This window comes from Pogoniulus pusillus, chromosome 14 (genome assembly GCF_015220805.1).
Source record: "Pogoniulus pusillus isolate bPogPus1 chromosome 14, bPogPus1.pri, whole genome shotgun sequence".
In the NCBI taxonomy this organism is placed as follows: domain Eukaryota; kingdom Metazoa; phylum Chordata; class Aves; order Piciformes; family Lybiidae; genus Pogoniulus; species Pogoniulus pusillus.
The window spans coordinates 20952516-20976596 of NC_087277.1; the positions used below are offsets into that span (position 1 = coordinate 20952516).

General features: G+C 52.0%; 1 protein-coding gene across 12 annotated transcripts in view; it reads left to right on the forward strand.

Annotated features, from left to right (window-relative positions):
* Positions 1-20291, forward strand: part of SCRIB (scribble planar cell polarity protein) — an 88972-nt gene extending 68681 nt beyond the window's left edge. For 8 of the 12 annotated variants that reach the window (XM_064154528.1, XM_064154515.1, XM_064154517.1 and 5 more), the window contains 14 exons: positions 543-584; positions 1354-1479; positions 3542-3649; positions 4687-4734; positions 4936-5098; positions 6466-6634; positions 8093-8182; positions 8445-8633; positions 12387-12536; positions 13199-13338; positions 14090-14127; positions 14899-14973; positions 15892-15943; positions 18055-20291. In XM_064154528.1, the coding sequence (XP_064010598.1) occupies positions 543-584; positions 1354-1479; positions 3542-3649; positions 4687-4734; positions 4936-5098; positions 6466-6634; positions 8093-8182; positions 8445-8633; positions 12387-12536; positions 13199-13338; positions 14090-14127; positions 14899-14973; positions 15892-15943; positions 18055-18215 (1551 nt within the window). In that variant the 3' untranslated portion in view covers positions 18216-20291. The remainder of the gene's footprint in view (positions 1-542; positions 585-1353; positions 1480-3541; positions 3650-4686; positions 4735-4935; positions 5099-6465; positions 6635-8092; positions 8183-8444; positions 8634-12386; positions 12537-13198; positions 13339-14089; positions 14128-14898; positions 14974-15891; positions 15944-18054) is intronic. The other 4 variants (XM_064154525.1, XM_064154529.1, XM_064154522.1 and 1 more) reach the window with 3 other exon arrangements.
* Positions 20292-24081: the final 3790 nt, after the last annotated feature.

The following is a 24081-nucleotide window of genomic DNA, read 5'->3' on the forward strand; positions in this document are numbered from 1 at the left end:
TTTGGAAGTGCCTGCTGGTGTGTGCTGCTGCTCTGCCTGCTCCTGCCTGGCACTGCTGCCTCTTGCCTCCAGCTCAGTATTCCCAGCTCTGGGGTTTGCTGGGCACCCAGGGCTTCTGCCTGGCATGGCAGGCCAGGCTCCAGAGGCTGTTCCCTGCTGAGCTGGCATCTGTGGGTGCTTCCTGGCAGAGGAGCTGTGGTGCTAATGGCTTTGCTGAAGCTCAGCAGCAAGCACAGAGGGCAGGGGAAGTGAACAAGGGCCAGGACTGGCTGAGGGGGTGCAGAGATGGGGGTGTGGGGGTCAGTGCCTGGAGATGTGCAGAGCTGTGAGTGCCTCCTCGTGTGGTTGAGGAACTGGGAGAAGCTTTCACAGGTGGGCTCTGGTCTGCTTCCCGCAGCAGAAGTTTTGGTGGGGGTCATTATGGACTGGGGGCTTCTCCCTGCACAGGACAGGGGAAGGGTTGTGAGATTTGGGCGGAGCAGGCTAAGCTGAAGGCCTCCTACTCTACAGGCTCCAGATTTCCTCTGTGTTTGTATTCTCAGGCTTCCATTAACTTCATCACATCTCAGGATGACAGTAAATCAGTGAGTACATCCACCATGCACCTCCTCATGCTGTCACTGTGCTGTCTCCAGCCTGTGTGTGCCCTCTGGGTGTGCTGACTCCCAGCCCTGCAAGTCTCCCTCTTAGCTCTGGCTCTGTCTTCTTCAGTGCCTCACTTCAGCTGACGTTCTCACAAGCACAGGGTCCTGAGTGTTGTCCATCTGAGGACCTGGTGCAAGTGTTTTGGCAGCTTCTGTTCCTCTTTATCCTTGCAGCTTTCTCTCATGTGGCTTTTGCTGACCTGCTCAGTGCCTGCTTCTGCTCTCTTTTGTGTTAGGTGTTTCATCCACTCCCACACAGCATCCAGCAGTGAGGACAGGAGCTAGATTGGATCTCAGGCTCCTTTGTCTGCTCTTCTAATTGGGCCCTGCCTGGGTCTCAGTTGATTTTTGTCCCCTGGTTTTGGCCCGTACCCTCTGTTGGATGATGTTCCCCCACTGCACCCTCCATTCCTGACTCCTTGACATGCTTGTGCCATGCTCCTGTGATGTGTTCTGGTCTCATCTGTGACCCGCTGATCCTGTCTTGAGTCATGCTTGCCTGAATCTTTGCCTGTCCAAAGTGCTTACACCAGAAGCATTGTTTGGTGTCTGCTTTGGTAGCTCTCCCTCCCTGGCTAGTAGCTGGAGTCAGCTGCTGAGGTGCATGGATTGGTCTTGTTGCATGGCAGAGCCTGCTCCTGCCCTAACTGCTGGTTTCTCTCTCCTTTCTTCTCTGCCTGTCCTCCTCTTGTGGTGCTGGCATGAGCAGACCAAGCCTGGCGTCATTCAGCCGCTCTCCCGAGTGCGACCAAATGCTGCCTCACATAGCCCGGAGGACGGGGACAGCCCCAACCCCTTCCAGCAGCCTGAGCTGTGCCTCACCAACCAGAACACTGTAAGTGGCCTACAGTTGCACCTAGCTAAGCTGTGTCTGTCTGCCCTGGGTCACCCTGGTGTCACTTTCTCTGTTGGGTAGGCTATGGAGATCCTGTAAAGATCATGTGCCTTAGCTGGGGCTGGTCTTGTTCAAGCACCAGGCTGGATAAGATGGGTAAGGGCATGAGTCATATGTTCACAGAATGGTTTAGGTTGAAAGAGACCGTGAAGACCATCTAGTTTCAACCTCCCTGCCATAAGCAGGGACACCTTCTACTAGATTAAGTTGCTCAAGGCCCCATCCAACCTGGCCATGAGTACCTGCAGGGAGGGGACATCCATGACCAACCTGGGCAGCCTGTTCCAGTGTCTCATCACCCTCACTGTAAAGAATTTCTTGCTAATCTCTGGTCTAAATCTGCCCTTCTCAAGCTTCAGCCCTTTGCCTGTCATTGAGTCACTCTTCACAAGTAGAGTCATGAGCAGCACATCCCATTCATTTTTCCAGCAGAGATGTGCCTCAGCAGCCTGCTTTGGGCCTTCACTTGCCCACTGGAGAAGTTTCTGCTGTTGGGACTGTATTGTGGCTGAAACCTCCAGAGTTGCAGTTTTGGGTCCTTATTTCTGAGTGCTGTCTCCTGCTGAGGCACAAACCTTTCATAACCTTTGTCTGTCTAGTCCTGTGTCTGGGAGCAGGAGCCAAGACCAGCTTGCCAATAAGTTTTGTGATTTGCCAAAGGATTGTTTCTGAAAGATTTCTGTGGTGCTGGTGGAGAAAGGTTCAGGTCTTCGGTGTTTGTCATGGCAGAAACAGAGCCCTTCCTTCTCTTGTCAAAGCGATGCATGAGATGGTACCACGTTAGACACAGCTGTAGACACTCCATGTCATAGAATCATAGAATGGTCTGGGTTGGAAGGGACCTCTGAAGGTCATTTAGTCCAACTCCTCCTGCAGTCAGCAGGCACATCCTCAAATAGATCAGGTTGTCCTGTCAAGCCTCACCTTGAATACCTCCAGGGGTGGGGCCCTAACGTCATGTCATTGGCCAAGATTCATGTATTAGACAATCTCTTCAGCTGGTCTTTAGCCTGGGCAGAAGAAAACCACCCCAACAGCATAATTTAGCCTCATTCCAGGACAAAGGGAAAACAACACTTGGAACTGGAGTGCAGCTGAAGAGGTTGAGGGTATGAAGCCACCAAAGGGGATTTTCCTTGTAGGAGAAAGTAAGGTGGTGGTGTACTTTCTTCCCTACTTCATTTCTGTGATAGTTTGAGCAGGGACCTTCTTCCTCCCTGAATGTGATGGAAAAGATCATGGGGAAGATAAATGAAGATGAGCAAAGACAAGTGGCAAGCAGTAGGAGGGTCCTTTTGGACCTTCTCAGGTGTTTCTGAGTAGGTGTAATTCTCTGAAGGGCAAATTTGAGTTCAAAGTCAGGTCTTCTCCCTGAACAGGTTAGCACTTTGGTTCAGGAGACTGTGACCATTAGCCTTGAAGTAGATAGGAGTCCAAAGCAGTCGTTTTATAAACAAGAGTATAGCAGCAACTGTAAATTCCAGAGGAAAGGAATAAATCCCCTGCTATGAGGAAGAACCTTTCAGTCAGAAGTGCCAGATGTGGCCAGAGCTTCAGTTTTCTAATAAGCTAAGTGTGGCTTGTTCAGCCCTAGGGAGAGGACAGAGTCAGCTGCACAGCTGTCCTGTGCTAGCACCCAGAGCCCTCTGGTTCAAGCAGGCACATGCCAGTTGAATTGGGTGGAAATCCTTAGGGAGTGGGGCAATAACGTGGCCAAAAGTTCAGTTACCAAATTGTGGTCAAGTCAGTGAGGATCTGACTGCCACTTCCAGCACCTGAAGCACCATTCCTCCACCACCTGAGAAGCTTAGTAAGGCTGTGATGTGAGTTCTGCTGCAGGTAGCACATCCACACAAGGCCCTGCTCCTGCTCATGCTGCAGGAGTTCCCTTCACATCTTCCAGCCTTCAGGCTTTACAGGCTGAGGGTCGTGCAGGGCTTCCCCCATGTTCTGGGTTTATGACATCTGTGATTATCTTCACCTTCTGCTTTTGTGCATGCAGCAAAAGCCACCTTCACCACCCTCCCCTGACGAGATCCCCATCAACGTCAAGCAAGCCTACAAGACCTTTGCAGCAGTGCCCTTGTCACAGCCTCTGCTTGGGACACAGGTAACTGCTGCTGGGGAGACGTTGAACAGACAGGGGCAGCACCACTGCAGCTGAGAGAGTGGGTGCAGGGAGGCTGCATGGTTCCTGTCCTCCGGAGGAGGCTGTCCTCAGGAAACTGCACTTCCATGATGTGTGTTCTGCTCCTTGCCACTCACAAATCACCTTCTGGTGTCAGAGTCACATGTGGCAGTGAAAATGTTAAGCAGGATTGGTCCCAAAACTGAGCTTTGAGGTCTCATGCACATCTGTGCAGTTGACAGATACACAGATTGCACTGGGTTGGAAGGGACCCTGAGAGGGTATCTTGTTCAACCCTCTGCAGTCAGCAGGGACACCTCCAGCTGGATCAGGCTGCCCAGGGCCACGTCCAGTCTGATCTTGAATGTCTCCAGCAATGGAGCTTTAACCACATCCCTGGGCAGCCTATTCCAGTGTTTCACCACTCTTATTGTAAAGAACTCCTTTCCAGTGTCCAATCTAAACCTGCCCTGCTCCAGTTTCAAACCATCCCACTTGCAACCCCCCTGACATGGGCAGGGACACCTTCCACCAGCCCAGATTGTTCAAGGCCTTATTAAACCAGGCCTTGAACACCTTCAGGAAGAGGATATTTAATATTCTGCTCTTTCTTTCTTTTTTTTTTTCCCTGGATAAGACAGATTGTTTTCTTTCCTGATGGTGTTTCCACTTCCTTAGAAGTAAATTTTGATGGTTACATCTTTGATTTAAATATGGCTTCAGTCTCCTGGATCTCATGCTGAGCCTGTGCTCCTGCTCTGCTCCTACTTCCCCATGCTCTTGAATTTCTGCCCTTGCCAAAGTTGTCACCATCATTTTTTTCAGCCCTGATTTTAATGTCAGTCCCTGTCACTCAGGATTGCCAAGCCAAATGAATTCTGGGACTGCTTTGGGAGCCAGCTCACTAGCTGATGTCCAGCATTGCTGCTCTTCCTGTGGCCTTGGTGTCACTTGGCTGGATGGCAGGAGCACTGGGAGAAAACTTGCTTTTGAATGTGCCCCTTTCTCTGTGTTCTTAGGAGCTGCCTGGCCAGACCAGCATGGAAAGTCCCAAAGCTGCCCCAGAGGTGAGTTCTGGTGGCTGAAGCTGGCAGGAGAGCCAGGACCTGCAGGCTTTTGGGGCTGTGGAGATGGGATCAAAGCATGGTGGGGCTGAGGAGCAAGAGGAGGGTGTGGAGCACATCTGGGACAGGCTGGCCAGGGGACACGTGGGGCTGGTGGGGAAAAGTTGGCTCGGTCACCTGGACAGTGACCTGTGGCTCTTGCAGGTGGCCGAGCAGAGTCCCAGTGGGCACAGCCCTGAGCAGAGGTCCTTCCGCGAGAGGCAGAAGTACTTTGAGATCGAGGTGAAGCAGCAGCAGGTGGATAAGCCTCCCAAGCGTGTGTCCTTGGTAGGAGAGGATGACTTGAAGAAGATGAAAGAAGAGGAAGGTATGTGGGGATCTGTGCCAAGACATGTGTGACCTGTGGAGTGAACCCTTTTGGCACGGTGGGCACGAGAGGGCACTGAGCAGAAATCCAGCACTTCCCAGAGCCCTGGGCCCTTGCTCCTGAAGGCTGGAAATAGCTGAAAGCAAGTGGGTGTGAAGGAATTCTGTGGATGCTCCCCTGTCCCGGTGTGCACTGGGGGAGTGCTACGGTGTCAGGGTTTCCTGCAACTGGTGAATTCAATAACTCAGCAGTGAGTGTGCAGATTCTGAGGGCTGCCCCTCTGGGGAAGGGGGCAGAAGAGTCTGCACACAACTTCAGTTTGAGGATGGAATCATGGAATCATCATAGAGTGGTTTGGGTTGGAAGTGACTTCCCAAGGTCATCTAGTCCAACCCCCCTGCAGTCAGCAGGGACATCCTCTACTACATCAGGCTGCTCAGAGCCTTGTTGAGCCTGGCCTTGAATATCTCCGGGGATGGGGACTCAACTCACTCCCTGGGCAACCTGTTGCAGTGTTCCACCACCCTTATGGTAAAGAACTTGTTCCTGACACTCAATCTAAATGTCCTCTAATTTCAGACCATTGTCCCTCATCCTATTCCTACAGGCCTCTGTAAACAGTCCCTCTGTAGCCTCCTTGTAGGCTCCCTTCAGGTACTGGCAGGCTGCTGTCAGGTGTCCCTGGAGCCTTCTCTTCTCCAGGCTGAACAACCCCAGCTCCCTCAGCCTGTCCTTGTAGCAGCAGTGCTCCAGCCCCTTGATCATCTTCATGGCCCTCCTCTGGACCCTCTCCATCAGGTCCATGTCCTTTCTGTGTTGAGGGCACCAGAGCTGGATGCAATATTCCAGGTGAGGTCTCACCAGAGCAAAGTGTCAGGATTGCCTCTCTCCATCTGCTGGCTACGCTGCTTTTGATGCAGCTCAGGATGCCATTTGCCTTCCAGGCTGCAAGTGCACACTGCTGACTCATGTTTGCTTTCTTATCCACCAGCACCCACAACTCCTTTTCTGCAGGGCTGCTCTTGAATTGTTTCATTTGGAAGAGACCTTTAAAATAACCAGGTCCAACTTTCAACCACCATGGCCATTAAGCCATGTCCTGAGTGCCAGCAGGATGAGCTGCTGGAGATCTGTTCTCTAGAGCATCCAGGAATGGAAGTTTAGTGAATAAAGGAGGGGGGACTGAGGGAAGGGTGCAGCATTTGTTGCATCTGAAGTATTAGTAGAGTGGGGGAGAAACAAAAGGTCCTTGAAGGGGGTATGGACTTGAACAATGCAGACTTGCTGGGGATGGTGAGCCTGAGGACCTGCTAGAGTGGTTTAATGAGTGGTTGGTGGTGTAAGATGAGTCTCTCTTATTTTGGCAGCTCGAAAACTGCAGCAGAAACGTACTCTGCTGTTGGAGGAAGAGGCAGAAGAGGATGAGATGGTGAAGCAGGTGCCTGAAATGAGTGCGCAGTCCAGCGTCATCATTGAAGGAGTCGAGTACAAGATTGAGAGGCTAAATGGAAGGAGCATCCAAGCTCCAGCAACTCGGTAAGAGAAGACTGGTGGCTCAATGCCATCCATGTGTTCCAGAGGCAGAGGGCTGGGAAGTATTTCTTCTTCAGCACAGAAATGGGTGGGGGTTTCCAGCCATTTCTATTCAGAAGAGTGGCTCCTTCAGCTCTGCCTTGGGTACCTAGAGATAGAGATTTTTAGAGACAACTAACTCAAAATAGAGTTAGAGCTCAAAATGGAGCTGAACCTAGGCTTGGGTTTTTTAGGCTTTTGTTTCCTGCTTCTCCTGGTCTTGTCTATGTTGTTGTCCTGGTTCTTGGGCATAGATCTAGGGAGGGATGAAAAGACTTATGAGAGTTGAGCTGAAAAGAGGGTTGCACTAGAATAGAAGCTGTCGTCATCTGACTGACTATTCTGAGTCTTTGGTACAAACATTATTCTCTTCACAGACACTTCCACTGTCAGTCTTACAGTGGCTTAAAATCCTTTTCCTGTCAGTTTTCAATCTGATTTCTCTTTGGTTTTGCTCTCTGGTCTCTGTTGAGGAGCTTCTCACATAAGGAATGCACTGAGACCTTCCTATGCTGCCAGGGCGCAGGAAGAGGAGGACAGCAGCCAAATGCAGACCAGCTTCTTGGTTTGACATGAAGGCCAGCTTATCACGAGTGGTGTCCCTGAAACGTGGGGGCTTAGAGAACGGCAGGGCTGGGCCCACGGGTCCATCAGCTGACTTCCAGTTACTCACCATTTATGCTTGAGCAAAGGCGAGGCAGTGGAACAGACTGTGTTTCTTTTTGTCACAGCAGCACAGGAACTGAAACGTAATCAAAATGAACTTGAGCAGCAGAAAGAAGAGCTCAGAGTCATGATGAACTTTCTGCCTGGGCCACAGTAACAGTTTCTAGCCTGTGAGAAACAGGCTGGTGTGACCTTCAATTGCTGACCAAACCGAGGGCATGTGTACATCTTCAGAGTGAGGAGCTAGGCTGATCTGCAGGCTGCAGGGATTTAGTTAAGGGCATAAATCTTCAGTGGGTCAGGTGCTGTGCACAGAGTGGCCATGCTGAGAACCTCTGCTCCGAGAGCACTCAAGATTTGTCCCTGGCCTGGGCATTCCTTCACCTGCAGCCTAGGAGGCTCCTCTTGTGCTAACATCTGACATCAGCAAAGAAAGAGTCTGGAAGCAGCTAGGCAGCTCCTCAGGTGCTGGCAGCTGGAAGGAGCCTGCCTAGAATTGTGTAGAACTTGTCTGCAGACATGGTGCTGTGCATTTGGAAAGTGTGTGTGTGTTAGTGAGTCATTGACCTCCACAGGAGAAAGTGAGTTCTGATGTTGGGGAGTGTGAATGACTATAAAAATCAGCAAGCAAGCAATGGAGAAGGAGCTGTCAGGGTCATATCTTCAGAATGAAGCGATTGGTGTTTCTGGGGCTTGGATCTGCTCTGGACCTTTTGTTGGTGTGTCAACATGTGGGACCTGCTTCTTTTGCTCCAGGCCCTCTGAGATCAATGAGAACAACAGCTCACAGAGGAATTCACTGGAAGAAGGCCTCAAGCCTGAACAAAGAACCAATTCTGTGTCTGGGTAAGTGGATCAGGAATGTCCTTTGCCTAGAAGCTGCCTGATGATGGAGCAGATGGCTCCTCCTCTTTAGCAGACTTAGGGCTTAAAAGGAAGGATTTTGTGGGGAAGGGGACACTGACCTGCACCAACCTCTTTCCATCTCCCATGTCCCCTGAATGGTTAACTGGAGGTGCTGGTCATCACCTTTTCTCTTGAAAATAGGCAGATAAGAGTCATGGTGGAGCAGGCCAGGCAACCTCTCACTGCTTCTCTCTCTGCCCAGGCTGAGCCCGTTGTACCTGGGAGCAGGGGATGCAGCGGCGCCCGTGCGGACGGCCAAGGCTGAGCGGCGGCAGCAGGAGCGGCTGCGCATGCAGAGTCCTGAGCTGCTGAGCGGGCAGGAGAAGGAGCTTTCTCCAGCAGAGCGTCGGGCCCTGGAGGCAGAGAAACGAGCAATGTGGAGGGCAGCACGGTGAGACAGAGGAACCTTCACTGTTCTCTAGGCTAGCTCATGAAAAGGAGACCCCCTGCATGACTGTGGGATTGTTCCGTGGTATTAAAGGCAGGAAATAAGGAAGCCCTCTTGAGCTGGGTGTCAAGGGAGTGTCTGTTCAGACAGGGCAAGGCAGCTGGCACCTGGCTGAACTCATCTGCTTCTGACAGTCACAGGAGTGAGATGTCTCTTAGTTTACACAGCCATGAAGTCAGGGGAGTTCTGTCAGAATCATAAATTCAGCACCTTTAGGTGATGGCGAATGCATTGCTTCCCCTCAGCACACAGCCTCCCCCCACCTCCTTTCTTACACATGTAGAGCTCTTTTGGAGCTGCCAGGTGACATACTCAGAATGGAAACTGGAAAGAGCACCTCACCTATCTGGTGCTGCCAGGCTGGGAAGCTTGCTGAAGCCAAGAAATGAGCAAAACAAGGGCATTCTTACCCACGCAGCTATGGAACAGTGATGCAGCATTGCTCTGGGAAGGAAAGAATCTCCTAGGTCAGAACTCAAGACCTAAAGCTGCCCCAGGCATTTGTTGTGCCGTGTAATTCCTTCAAAAATCAGTCAGGCTGCTCCCATTATTGTTGGTGGTTTCCTTACCATAACGTTCCTGTAGGAGGCATTCAAAGGGCATCTTGAAACAGCCTCTTTTGGGGGCTGAATGAGAGCTTTTAGAGGAGCAAAGCTGCTAGTGCCTCATCTTTGCCAGCCTGCTTGATCCCATCGCAGGGATGACCATGAGTTGGCAGTCCCAGTGGTTTTGTTGAGGCTTAGGGAGGCTGTAGGGATGAAGAACCACAGTGTGGAATCCTCAGTGAGAGCAGGCAAATTCTGTAGGGCTTTGAGGGTACAAAGCTTCCCATTGGTACCTGGTCAAATAACATCTTGTGGTGTATTCAGAGCTGGACTCATATTCCTAGTGCCAGGGCTTCTGCTCTTCAAGAACTTTCTTGGCAGTCTCCTGCCGTGTGCCGTGGACGAGTTCTTTGCCGGCTCTGCCTCGGCTGAGGACAGATGTGCTGCTTTAGTTTCACAGCACTGCCCTGTCGTGTCTGGAAGCTGAGCAGGCCAGTGGAAGGCCTGCTTGTTTTATGGAACATAGACTTGGAAGAGAATGTTCTGTCATCCTGTGGCAAGTTTGTTAGGCCTTTGAAGCTGGTCCTGCTTTGTGCAGCTTTGGATCAGATGACCTCCAGGGGTCCCTTCCAACCTGAGTTACTCTGAGTCTATACTTGGTAATCTCTCCTTCCTTGCTTGTGCCTGTCTGCTGGGACATGGCTGAGCCAGGATGCCACAGGGTGCTGTGACAGGATTGTTTCCACCCTGTGTTGTTGTTCCATGCCCCCACTGTGGTGGGATTCCATCTGCTGCTGATTCACTGCTGTCTGGCATCTCACACCTGTTCTGGTTGATGCTGTTCCCATGGTTTCTGTGACACAACCTTTCAGTGGCATCACATGCAGATGGGAGTTCTGTACTTTCATACTCAGCCAGGAGCAAACCTTTTGCAGAAATAGCAGTGGAGGAGGGTTTCTAAACAGCTGCCAGGAGAGACACAGCACCCTGCTGTCACAGGGCTGAGCTGTGGGGGGGTGTGCTGAGATGACCAGGACCAAATTTCTGCTCTGATGGGTGCTGCCTCATGGCGCTGGGCAGATCAGCAGGTCCCTGTGTGCTGCAGCAGCACGGGGAGAGCCTGCCAGCACTACTCTGCCTTCTAGAGAGACTCGTAGCCTTCAGTGCCTCACAAATGCTGCCAGGGTGATGCCATGGCAGCACCACAGTGTTGTCAAGAGCAGACAGAGCTGCTGCTCAGTCCTTGCACCTAAAAAAAACCCTGTAGCCTCACTGCTGTATTTGATCTAGCGAAACAAGCTGTCTGTCAGGCTTCTCCTACAATTCATCCTGACTGTGCTGGAGAGGCAGCAGAGCCTGGGCTCTCGTCCCATCCCTCCTGCCTCCACTGCCCGTGCAAGTTTCCTCACACAGGGGGGCAGGCCTTATGAGGGGGGTGCCAGCTCTGGCTCCTCCAAAGCCTAAGAGTTAGCACAGCCAGGGAGTGCTGTAACAAAAGCTTTAGGATTGGTGCAAGAAAGAGAAGCACAACCTCTGAAAACAAAGCCATTGCAAGGACCTTGCACCACGTACCTCAGGATCTGTTCTTCCATCACCTTGCTGCTGCTGCTGCTGCTGCCAGCAGGTAAATCTGAAAAACACAGGGCAGGTTGTTATTTTTCCTTCGGGGGATGCCATGGTTTGCTCCTGTAACATTTCTGTACATCTGACCACGCCTTTGAGTTAGGCAGGATTTCTCTGCGTTCCACTTTACACTGTGGAAGTGTCAGTGAATGTGGAGTGCAGGGGTTCTGTCCAGCATGGGCAGGAGGTTGACCTTCAGTTTCTTTTGAGCACGTTTTGTTCTTAGGAGATAAACTAGTGAAGAGAGACCCTCTAGAGGTGAGAATAGCTGACAGGAAGCTACTCGCAGACATCTTGTTTTCCAGTTATTGGATCCATTGTTGCTGGTTTCAAGTTCTGCAGACCAAGTCCTTGGCTCCACTGCTGCAGCTCCTGCTAGGCCTTGCTTATTTTAGCACTGTCAGGAATCAGTCACCTCAGTGTGCTTCTTTTGGTAAGACAAAGTGACTGCTCCCTGACACCACAGATCTCTTCTTAGTCTCCCCCTTCTCTCGCAGCCACAACAGGCACAGTGAGGTGATGGCAGCCAGGGCTCAGGCCTTCTTTCAGAGGCCCCCAGTCAGTACTGTGTGCTGGAGGGAGGGCTATGTGGCCCTGCAGAAGGTGCTGCAGCTGCACTAAGCTGTATGTTCTGTAAGTGCATGTCACTGGGTTTGTTACTTTCTTTCTAATCTTCTACCTTCTGCTTCTTTCCAGTTCTCTGGTCTGTGTGCTGTCACTCGTGACTCCATCAGTTTGCACCTTCTTGGGCTTTCCTTTTTCTCCCCCTGTCATCAGTGCTTTGCCAGGATGTGTGGTGTGTCCCCTTTGCCCCCACCCCAGCACGCACCCCTGTGCTCTCTTGGGACAAACACACTGGGACCTGTACTCCAAATGTGTTCTGGGCACAGCCAGCCCTGGCACTCGTGCTGTAGGAAGGGGGTGATTCAGAAAGTACAGACACATTCTGAGGGGCAGGCACCCAGACCGTGCCGGATGCCCCTCAGCAACGTTCCCACCATGCACCCACCTCAGCTGCAGGTGTGCCAGGGCTTGGGGCACACAGACCCATTTGGCTTGCCTCTCTTGTGGCCAGACAGGGGTGCCTGTGAGCAGTGGCCAGACAGATGCACACAGAAGCATAGCAAGAGACGTATGCTGGTGCCCTGCACTCCCTCAGGCTGCCCACACACACCTGCCCAGGGAGTCACCTCCTGGCCCTTCTGTTTGGCCTGCAGGGTGTGTCCACTGGATGCTGAGGTTCATGCTTCTGGGCATGCCATTCCAGCAGGCTCTCTGGAGGTTCCTGCTTCTGCAGCAGCAGTTGGTGTGGAACAGGATCTAGGAGAGGAGCCTGTTCTAATCAAGGCTGCCCCCAGATCAGACCCCTGCTACTCCTTGCCAGGGTGTGTTCCTGTATCTGTTTCTTTCTTTCTCTGTGCTTGTCTGCTGCAATGCTCATCACCATCATCTCCTCTTCCTCCTCTTTTTCCTTCTCCTCCTCCTTTTTTTTCCTTCTCCTCCTCCTCTTCCTCCTCCTCCTCCTCAGATCCTCAGCTCTTGAAGACAGTATTAAACAGTACGAGCAGGATCTGGCCAGGAAGCTGTACCAGTCCCGGCAGTGGGCACCTACTCCCGGGGCCAGGCCAGCTCAGATGTCTAGTCCAAGGCAGAGCCACGGCTCAGGAAGCCAATCCAGGTGTGCACAGCCTCCCCAACCCCACCAGCTGCATGCTCCACAGCCCCAGCTGTGTCCCTCCCTCCTCCCGCAGAGCTCCAGGTGTGGCCTGCCAGGGACAGGGAGGGGGTGGCAGTGGTGGCTGGCGTTCACTTCTCTGAGGTCCTGCTGGCCATGGTGGTTGTCTCAGTGAGAATGGGGGGAGTGCTGGGTCTGTTTGACTGGGAGAAGGGAACAGACATTTCTGAGGACCTAGGCCACATTTTCTTGGCTATGTCATCATCTGATGGCCAAAGAAGGCTAAGATGCAACACACTGAGAGCACAGAGGAGACTCAAGCTCCAAGAACTGACCCAATTCATAAAAGTCCCTGCAGTTCCCCTCCCAACCTGGGCTGCTCCCAGCATGTGTGGCACCTCTGGAAAGCCCTACAGCTCCTCAGTGTGTTGGTGCTCAGCTCCAGGCTCTGTCTGTCCAGCACATGTGCTGTTCTGTGTGTGGGGGACAGCAAACCAGCTGCTCTCCTCTGCTTTCAGTCTGTCTGTCCCTGAGCACCAAGGGTGCTCAAGCCCACCGCTGTGCCTAGCCAGCTAGGGCTGCCCTGGCTGCTGGGCACAGAAGGTGGCTTTGTTCCCCACTTGAGAGTCAAGGTCTGATGTTTTTCTTCCTCATTTCTGAGGCAGGATGAAATCACTTGAACAGGATGCTCTTAAAGCCCAAATGGTTATTGCCAAGTCCAAGGAGGGGAAGAAGCGCAGCACCCTGGAGCAGCTGGCAGAGTCACCCTCACCTGTTCCTACTCCATCACCAACACCACTGGAAGGTAATGTGCAGCTCTCTGAGGAAGAGAGTTCATCTGCTCTAGCTAAACCTGCTGCAAAGCAGAGCTGCTGAAAGCACTTGTCTCCTTCAGCCTGGACTAGAAGGTCCTTTGGGACTTAGGGCATCTGTCAGCACTGGGGATAGGCCTGATCTGGGGAAAGCTGAGAGAGCTCTGGGGCTGTTGAGCCTGGAGAAGAGCAGCTTGAGAGGGAATCTGCTCAATGGTCAGCAAGAGCTAAAGGGTGGGGGGCAAGACGATGAGGCCAGACTCTTCCCAGTGGTGCTCAGTGACAGGACAAGGGGCAAAGGGTACAAACTGGAACCCAGGAGGTTCCATCTGAACATGAAGAAAAACCTCTTTGCTGTGAGGGTGCTGGAGCTCTGGAGCAGGCTGTCTAGAGAGGCTGTGGAATCTCCTTCTCTGGAGAGCTTCTAAACCCTCCTGGACATTGGGATCCTGGGCAACCTGCTGTGGGTGATCCTGCTTTAGCAGAGGTGTTGGACTAGATGATCTCCAGAGGTCACTTCCAACTCCCACCATGCTGGGATTCTGTGAAAACATGAGAGAATGTCTGAGGGATGGTTCCAGGGATCCAGAGCAGAAAAAGAGCCAGCATCATGACTCTAGAAAAACAAGAGAGGCACTGTCCCGAGAGGGCAGTGTCCTTCTGCACACAGGCTGCCTCACTGGAAGAGGGGCCCAGGGGAGTCTCACATGGTCACTAATGGTGCTGTTCTGTCATCTTTTGCAGACTGCAGTCCCAGAAACGTCACTTCTCCAGGAAGGCTGGTAGGACATGACCTCTGCTTGCTTTTGTCATCTCCCTGTAGCCCTGGGCTCTCTCGGGTGTGGGCTGTGCACACCCATGGGCAGTGGGATCCCTGTGTCTGGCTGCGTGACACAGACCTGTGAGGGCACAATGGATGGAGCTCTGCCATACCCACTGCCAGAGGCACCCCCTTCTTCTGCCACTGTGACTAACCTCTGCTTTCTGTTTTTCTGTTTCGTTGTTTCATCCTTTTCTTGGTTCTTCACCTCCATGTTCAGAAAGCCTTGCACACCACAGGCTTTTGCCCTCTGTCTCTGCAACAGCATCAAGCTGGGATTTTAGCTGAAATCAGCATTCTTTTTCTGAGCACTGTACAAAAACAGGGGGACATTGTTAGTGAGACAAAGGCAAGGGTGGGAGCAGCTGTATAAGAGGGGTCCTGTTTGGCCCAGAGTCACACAGTACAGCCAGTTCTGCACTGAGCTTCTCACAGTGCTGCTGCCATCAGGAGTCTTGCCACCAATTTTCCCAAGCAAACCAGGTTTTCTGCCTGACTTGATGTGTGTGTGCCTCTTGGTGCAGCACGTTGTGTGCTCTCTGGAGCTTGAAACCCCTGGCTAAAAGTCCAGAGTCCCAGAGATGCCTTGTTTTCAGGCCATCTGAGCTCTGAGGATGATGCTTTGCCTTTGCTTTGTCTCTGCACAGGCCGCTCAGCTTGCTGCTGGTTCTCCATCCATTTCTCTCCCCTTACTCTCTCTTCTCTCTTTCTCCTCTTTTGCTGTCCCTTCTAGTCCCTGTCTGAAAAGAAGTTTGACTACCGGGAATTCGCTGCTATTCCTTCCTCCAAACCTGTTTACGAGATCCAGGTACAACCTGCATGCTGCGCCGCTGCTGGGGCTCGGTGTGCTGGAGGTGCCTGCATGGGAAGCCATGGCCTTCAGAGCAGGGGCTGAACCAGTTAAGGAAGTCATAGACTGCTCTGGGTTGGAAGGGACCTTGAAGATTATCTAGTTCCAGACCCCCTCTCATGGGCAGGGACACCTTCCACTAGAGAAGGTTGCTCAAGGCCTCCTCCAGCCTGGCCCTGAACACCTCTACGGAGGGGGCATCTACCACTCCATGGGCAACCTGTTCCAGTGTCTCACCACCCTAATCACATGGTAGGAGAGCACTAGGTCTTGAGGGTGGGCACCATGGTTTGAAGAGCTCCAGACAACTCTGGGCATTGGAATGGCCTTCATTTTGGAGGGCTTTAAAATCAGTAGGGACTACTGAAGTTTGGTGACAGTCACTTAGCTGTCTCTGCTGTCTGTTGGGCTGCAACTGCTTCCTACCCACCTCATTTCTCCGTACACACCCTAACTTAAAGGAGGTTGCTTTTGTGTAGAGACCTAGGCCTGAGGACAGTGCAGATGCAGAGCTAGGATCCAGGACTTCCAAAGAAATGTAGCTTCTGTCTTTGCTCTCCTTCCACATGTCTGCTTGTTTGCTACAGTCTTTATGCTTCCTGCCTTTCATGTTCCTGTCTTCTGCTCCATGCATACAAAGCCAAAGGAGAACCCTGATGGGCAGACACTTCTCATCCTGCAGTTCAGGCCATGGACTGCTTGACTTCAGCACAGAGGGTTAATGCTGTGACCACTGAGGGTCCTGCCCCAGCTGCTGTATCACCAGTACCTTTGAGGGGCCAAGGGTTCTGTGTGGTGTATTGGAAGGCTGGAGGTGGGGGATTAACTGGTGCCAGTGCTACAGATGTGGGCCTCATGTCTTCTGTTCTCTTCCAGTCACCTGATGCAGCTGATGACCTCAGATACGTAGATGACAGAAATAACTCAGGTAAGATCATGGCCAAAGGAATCCTCTTTGTACTGCTTGAGTCCCACAATGGTTCTAGAGGGTTCCCTTCTTGTGGAGTCAACCCTGAGGACCTGAACTTCTTGCCACATGAAGCAATGCCTTCTTTTGTCCATTCTAGAATGAAACCTCCAACTCTCCACTTTCAGATTTGGGTAGGACACTTGCATTGTGCTTTGGTGGTGACTAATTTGCTGACAGTCTGTAACAAGCATGCCTGGTTCTCTTCTGCTTTTGTCTTCTGGAGTAACAAGTGGTAGCAGAACATGGGTGGGAAGTTTTGGCCTCTGCCACCAGCCGTAGGTGGGTAATGTCCACTGTTCAGGGTCTACTTTGTGCCACTTTGCTAGAGCAAAAACTCTTGCTGCTTGCAGCAACAGACAAATTCATCCTGGTTTAAGACTTGAGAGCTTTAGGGTGCTCAAGGACCCAGGTGACTCTCCAAGTCTGCACTTCTGGATCTGTGTGCACAGTCGCCTAAATAACCAGCAGCTCAAGCTGTGACTGCTGTCTCCTTCAGGCTATTCCACCTGTGCTGTGTCTTTCTGTCCCCAGCTCTAAACTTGGTAAATCAGCACTGGCTGCTCCACTGCTATGTTGGATGTAAGCTGCTGGGAACACCAAGAAAAGAGCATGAAAGAAGAAATGCACAAAGTGATTTCTTCCAGAATACTGTTCTAGGCTACAGCACTCTGTGGTTGAGCACCTCCCAGGCCAGAGGACTTGATTTAGAGTCATTTCTGTCTTTCTTGAACCTGTTCACCTTTACAGCACTGTTGGGGCAATGATGTGGAGGGTGAAATTTACTGCTAAGTCCTACTTCTGTTGTTGAGTTTCATTTGACTGTCCTGGTCCACAGTGTGGTGCCACTAGCAGTTTCTCTCAGTGATGTCTTCACCAGTTCTGAACCTTCTCACTGGTTACCAAATCCTGACCCTAGCACAGGCAGCTGCTCCACGTGTGATGGCAGGCAGCACCTCCCTGCACTTCTGTGTCTTAACCACTTATTTACCCACTTAAGGGCTTCGTGTCCCTGGGCAGCTCATCTTCATTAAGAGCTTTGCTGAGGAACAACCAAACTAGTTCAGAATGCTCTGTTGAAATCAATTAACTTGCATGTTTGATGGCTCCTGTAGCAGATCTGGGTCTAAGACTTCCCTCCAGGCCACATTATTTTCCTCCCTCACCCTGCTCTCATCTGGGTGTTTGTCTGCATGTGCCCCTGCCTAGTTTGGGATTCACTCATCTGCTTATGAGTCCCAATGTCCCTTCCAGGTGTGACTTACATTCCTCTGGGTCTGAGGCCTTTTTGGACAGCAGTGGGGAATGGTTCAGGAAGGAAGGATTCTAGATCCTAACATGGGTGCTGTACCGGGGGGGACATTCCCTCAGGACATGACATCTTGGAGTGTCTCTAGATGAGCCACTGGGTACAGCTTGGCAGGCTGTGCACCTCTGACACTTCTTCACAGGGTTCTGTGGTTGAGATTCTGTGCTTTGTTCGGAGACTTCAGAGAGGCTTGCCAGGAGCCAGGTCCCACTGGAAGGGAAGAATCTGTGGCTTTGAGGAGCTTTTTGATTTTTACACCAGTATCTCACAGTACTTGCTCAAGCCAAACCAGCAAAGTGCAGGTGTCCTGGCTCTGTGTCAAAGCACAGTAGATAAGCTCTACCAGCTCCTTTGAGGAGGGTGAGGAGCCATGGTAGCAGCAGTCCTTGAGATGTAGAGCACATCCTGGAAAGCCTGAGACCAAGTTGACAGAGAGCCTGCCCTGCCGGAGGATCTTCTCTGTGGAGCTGCTTTGGTGAGGGCCCCAGTCAGTCTGTCTGAAGGGCCTTAGCATTGAGCTCTCTCACCAGCTGCCCCAGGCCATGCTTCTGTGTGGGAACAGGTGAAGCGCTTGGAACCCCTCAGCCCTTGATTTAGGGGCAGGCATCTTCTCACACGTGTGACAGTGGTCAGGACGCAGCCACAGGCCACTGACAGATTCTGGGCAGGGGTCACTGCCGCAGGCCCAGCCTGGCTGTCCCCTCAGTTGGCTCTAGCGCTGTCAGCCTCACTCCTTAACCCTGTGCTTTCCTTGTCTGCACAGCTCCCCAGGAGCAGGATGGGCAGCCAGAGGAAGAGGACATGCTACTACCACGGGATCCACCGACACCTACTTCATCAGCACTTGAAGAAATGGCCCTGTACAGCAGCAAACGCAAGCTCCGACACGGCCGCCGCAGTTTGGAGGCTGCTGTCCCTACATAGAAGATCTGCCGCACCTGGGCGATGGCGTGGCCCAGCACAGGGCTGCTGAGCTCCTGTGCTCCAGGGGCAGCGCTGGACTGCCCACACTGCTGCCTCCTGTGTGGCACCTGAGCACCCCGGGGAGCATTGTGCTCAACAGACTTCCTTTAAGGCTGTGAACTGCCCTCTTTTCTCTCCCAGCAATGCACTGGGGCACGTCCTGAAGGAGAAGGGACAACACCAGACTTATGGATGGCAAATGGAGAAGGGGTGTGAGCAGGACAGTGGGCAGCTTGTTAGCCTGTAAATATTGTGTGTGGGGAAGGGTAGGACAGGGAGAACGTGTGAGTGTGAGAGTGTGCTGGGCTCCGGCTGTTACTGCCTCAGCTTGAATTTGTTAGTGGTGGTTACTGGAGCTTCTGCTCTGGTATGAATCAGAAGGAAGGCCCCAGCCTGCCTTGGCTCCTGTTTAATTTCCAGTCTTATGCCAAAAAGCTTCTCCTTCCACCTCCCACGCCGTCACCTCACCGTCTTTTGGGAGTGTGTGGAAATAGGCAGCTTGGAGGCAAAAGCAAAACACACACAAAAAAGGAGTTTCAGCAAAGTGCCTCCCTCTGACACCGACACCTGTGTGCTCAAAGACATCTGACCATGCAGGAGCCTGTGCCAGCTGTGTGCCACCTGCCTCTGTGAGCGCAGCGAGCTCTCGGTGGGGGACGCTGCTCCTGCCGGAGCCTTGTGCTGTCCGGGAGCCAGGGCTCTGCCGGCCGCAGTGACCGCGGCGGTCTCCTGGAGCACTCCACGGCACACCCTGCTGGGTGTCAGAGGCCAGGTCGCTGCTTCTGTCGGCAGCAGGCTGGGGAGTGAGCTGGGACAGGAGGGAGCCGAGCAGCTGTAGCAGGTGTAGCCGTGTGCGTGCGGGACAGCGCTAGAGAGCAGAGTAGCCGGGGTAGGTACGGGCAGAGTAGGAGGGGGACACAGCAGATACCATAGTGGGTAGGATTCAGGAGGCGGGGAAGGGTAGGAAGTGGCAGTGCTGGGGTCAGGTTAGGAGTGCTGGGGTCTTACAGGTGGGGAGGGTCCTGGTGGGGAGCCTGCGGCGTTACGTGCTGGCTGCGAAGTGAACTGTGGCAGCAGGTGTCCAGAGGGGGGCGCTCTGGCGGAGCAGCTGCCAGGCAGCGAGCACGCTAAAGCCGGCTGGGCGCAGCCTGTGCCTTGCCATAGCTGCACAGGTCTGCTCTTCGCCAAGTGGTTGGCTCCAGGCCCCTCTCCAGGCAGAAAGGGAAAATGCAAGAGGGAAAAAAAGAGAAACTGAAAAAGGAACAGGGGAGTGGCTCCTGGTGTCCGCAAGTGGAACAAGGGCTGTGGACAGATTCAAGTGAGCTCTGCAGGTGTGGCGGAGACAGATGCTGCCCATAGCTCTGAAATCGGTCCCTGCTGCAAGTTCGGACGTGGGGGTTTTAAATGCTTCTGACAAGGAAGGGAGCAAGGTGCCACAGCTCGGCCGGGGTCTGAATCTGTCTGCCCCGATACATTGGTGCTCTCTGCCGAACCCCTCTAGCAGTAAGACCAGAGTTGGACCTTAAGCCTTTCAGTGACTCAGAGTGGCTCTGGAGTGACAGGCACTTCTGCTTGTACATTTGCTGAACGGGAGAACTGGATGCAGTTTCCTTTAGCTGAGAGCCTCCCTTCATGCCAAAATCCAGTGGATCCTTTTAACTGACTTGGTAATGTTTTAATTTTACAGAGCTTTGAAGGGAGAACTCTGAATCGGTCTCAAACTGCAGCTGTGGCTGCTTCCATCATCAGCAATTTGAGCTTTTCCTTTTTAAATCTAATTTTAGCATTTGCTTTTTAACAACAGCAATTTTGGAAACAATCCTGGATTGGTTTTGGTGACTAACTTGTGATTCTTTTTGGTTTGTTTCTCTTTCCCTTTGCGGTACCTGGTGCCAGGCTCTGGGTTCTCTCCCATTCTCTCCTGAGAGACTCTGAGGGAAAATTAGCGCATCAAGACTGTAACTAGTGAAATTTGTACAACCAAAGAAATCTATTTTGTGGTTCAAGGATAATAAAAGTTTACTTTACATTTTAGAACCTTTAGTGAGTGTGCTTTGCCCAGCGTGGAGTCTGCAGTTTCTCCGTCAGCACCTGGGTTTGCTGCTAGGCTGTCGGCTCTCAGTCAGTCAGTGGTCACCTCACTCAGTGCCAGCTGCAGGAGCGTCAGGCTGAGCAGGTGCTGCTCACCTTCCTTTGGTGGAATCATGGAATGGGTTGGGTTGGAAGGGACCTCCCAAGGTCGTCTAATCCAACTCTCCGCTGCTGTCAGCAGAGACGTCCTCCACTAGATCAGGTTGCCCAGAGGCCTTTGAGTATCACCCTGTATATCTCCAGGGGTGGGGCCTCAGCTCCCTCCCTGGGCAACCTGCTCCAGTGTTCCACCATCCTTACGGTAAAGAACTTGTTCCTAAGATCTAACCTGAATCTACTGTCCTCTGATTTCACACAGGGCTGGTCCCCGTGCTTCTGCCAGAAGCAGTTTCTCAGCAGAGTGGCCTCCTGGTCTCACCACAGTTATGTGCATAGATCTGGCATTTAGGATCCTGTGGGACTGTGGCCAAGGCCTTGCTGTGGAGGTGTCTTAGAGCAGTGCTTGATACAGCCAAGCTCTGTATGCTGGATAAACAGTCTTAACTCACACCAGAGCAGCACTTCTGTGTGTTCGAAGCTCTCAGCTGCTCTGTGCCCTTAGATTTGGCTTTATGAGCAGTCCCTGCACTCCACAATGCCCAGCTGAGAATGATTTGCTGGTACACAAAATGTGGTGTTCAGAGCCCTTGCAGGAGGCCAGCACGAACAAGTGTGGTCTGGCACAACCTCACATTCTTTTTTCATGTTAACATTTTCCCACTCTGACAGGACAGGCAGAAGCAAGCAATTCCCAGAGGAGAAACAACACTTAGAAGAGATAAAGGTGTTACATTTGTTTGGAAGTAAACAAGCAAGCAAACGTGGGGTTTAGATTTTTAGTGGATGCTGATGTTCCCAGGGCACAAGCAAGGCTACCAGCAGACTTCCCTGCTGGAATCAAAAACCTTGGACAAGCAGCAGCGTTTCCATTTATTTAGCACTGAATAAGACATATGAGGGAATGGCTCCCAAAGCCCATGGGCTCTGAAGTGGAGTTATACAGGAGCTTTCACAAAGTCACACCTACCTCCTTCCTCCTACCTGCATGTTCATGGGATAGGACTCACTGAAGTTTTTGGATGCCTGCACAAACAGCCTGGGATTCTTCAAAGCCCTTCCAAAAATTACCTCCTATGTCCACCAGGCCACTCTCTGATGCCTAAAACCATGGCTTCCTTTCTCATCTATGTCTAGCTTAGGTACCGAGAGAAGGAAAAGGCTCTAAACCAGCAGAGATCCACAGACTGGTCTGGAAGGGACCCTCACAGGTCATCTTGTCCAACACTCCTGCAGTCAGCAGGGACACCGCTAAGTAGATCAGGCTGCCCAGGACCATACTGAGTCTGATCTTGAATACCTCCAGGGATGGGACCTCAACCACATCCCTGGGCAGCCTGTTCCAGTGTTTTATGACTCCCATTGTGAGGGACTTCTTCCTCCTGTCAGGCTGCCCAGGACCATACTGAGTCTGATCTTGAATACCTCCAGGGATGGGACCTCAACCACATCCCTGGGCAGCCTGTTCCAGTGTTTTATGACTCCCATTGTGAGGGACTTCTTCCTCCTGTCCCATAAAAATCCTGCTGTGCCCTCGTCATGGAATCGAGTTGTCACATCCTACAACACATCATAAATAGAGGAGAAGTTGTGATTATGCATTTGGATATTGCTCCAATAGCTAAGGTGGGATACAGCTTTGTCCTGGTGCTGCTGGGACAGAATGCCAGTCCAGCTGTGGGCTGCAGGCCGTTAGCAGCTGTGAGTCAGCCAGGACAGCTGGCTGCAGCTGTGTCCCAGACCATGAACATCGCACTCGATGTAAAGGGGCAAGTCTGATGAGGGAGGCTTCTTGCTAGGACCTCTGACTTGGGTTCCTCCTGCTCCTGTGTCTTCTGCTCTGGAGGGCTAGCTTGCCTGTGCAGTATGGCTGCTCTGCCTGTGCTGGGGTGAGTATAACTTTGTACAGCTGTTGGGATTGGTTTGGCTGTTTTGTTCCTGGTTTTACTTCAACTTGTGGGGCATCTTTCGTTTTCCCCTGTTCCCCTTTTCTGCTAGGCAGGGGTCATTGGGTGATAGAACAACTGTCAGAATTTAGCCCCTAGATGTGGACAGCCTTCCTGCACTGCAAGGCAGTGGGAGCACTGCTCACAGGTGGCAGCCCTTATTGCACAGTGGGCATTGGAGTGCCAGGGGGAAATGTGCAGCATCTCAACGTGATGGCCTGCTGCAGGAAGCAATGCTGAGTTGATTGCATGTGTTTGGTGCTGTTCCACGATCAGGAGACTGGGGTATCTCTGCAGCCACGAAATAAATGAGCATTAAACTACCTTGCCAGCTCCCTTTAGCCTAGACTTAGAACAGTCTTAGTACAGGCTTTGGTTTTGACCAGCTCATGCACTTAGATTTGCTAAACAGATACAAATTGTTCAAGGTAAATTGCTTTTGAGGAGTAACTTGCTCAAACTTGCAGAGGGGCCGTGTACCTACTACCCTTGTAAACCCATCCATTGGGCTCTTGCCCTGAAAATAGAGCTATGTTAATGTCTCACTGTCTGCTCCAGCAACTACAGCATACACGTAGGAGGAGGGTGTTCTGCAAACCTGTGCCAACTACTGCCACTGCTGTCAAGGGAATTGCTTGTGAGTAACGATTTGCAGGATTAGGTCCTTGGTGTCAGAGCAGAGACACCAAAATCCATCAGTCTGTCCAAGAGAGGAAGGGAGGCTGGATGTGCTGGTTGCCTCTGTTCTTGGTGGTAGGCTTTAATCTTGCATCTGATCACAGGGGGAAACAGGGTAGAAAATTAAAGGAGGAAAAGGAGCTGCTTTGGGTGGAGGAGCTTGGTGCAGAGCTTGGCAGTGTCTGGCTGCCGTTGGAAGAACCCAGGCACGTATAGTGGTGCGATGGCAGCAGGTGGGGGATGTTCCATCAGCTCAGGCAACATCGAGTTCCCCTGCTCTGGAGGCAGCACAGCTTCCCATCGCTGAGTTATCTTACTGGCTACAGTTGTGCCTGGACAGTTAGGAATTAAAGCCTGCCTCAGCTGGGGCAGGGATAGTTCAGGCTCTTTGTGGAGGTTTGAAATAACTTTACTGAGTGTTTTGCTTCAGCTGTTAACAGCTGGGTAGAGCTTCAATGATTTATTTTCAGTTACACCTCCTGAGTGTGAGGTTTTATACAAGTTGTGAATGCTTTCTTCCTAGGAGTCCTGAGCTACTTCAGCTTTTATTTTTAAGCTTACGTGTTTAAAGTGAGGCACTCAGTGCCTCAGAGTACAGATCTGTGCTGTAGTGACTTCATTTTCATGTCAGCCAGCTGGCAATGTGTTGTCTCTCTCTTCCAGCCCTACATTTGCACAGCAAGCTTGCATCTGCCAGCAGGGAGTGTTAGGAGCACTGAAGTGGGTGAGAGATGAGGAGGTAGCAGCCTCTTACGTGGCTTGAAAGGGTTTTGAGCAGTGTTTCAACTGTGAAGTTGCAATGGAAGCTGAGGGGTTGTTACCTTAAGCAAATGAGATCCCACAGCTGTTCATTAACACAAAAGTTTAAAACCAAATGACTTGCTGAGATCTAAGGGGCTGGGTGCTTGGGGATCTCCCCGTGGAAGAGGAGGTTGGTGTATGCCCACATGTTGCTCTGGTACAGAGATGAGAGCTGGCTGGGTATGCACGCAGATGCTGCAAGAGGTGTTGGCTTC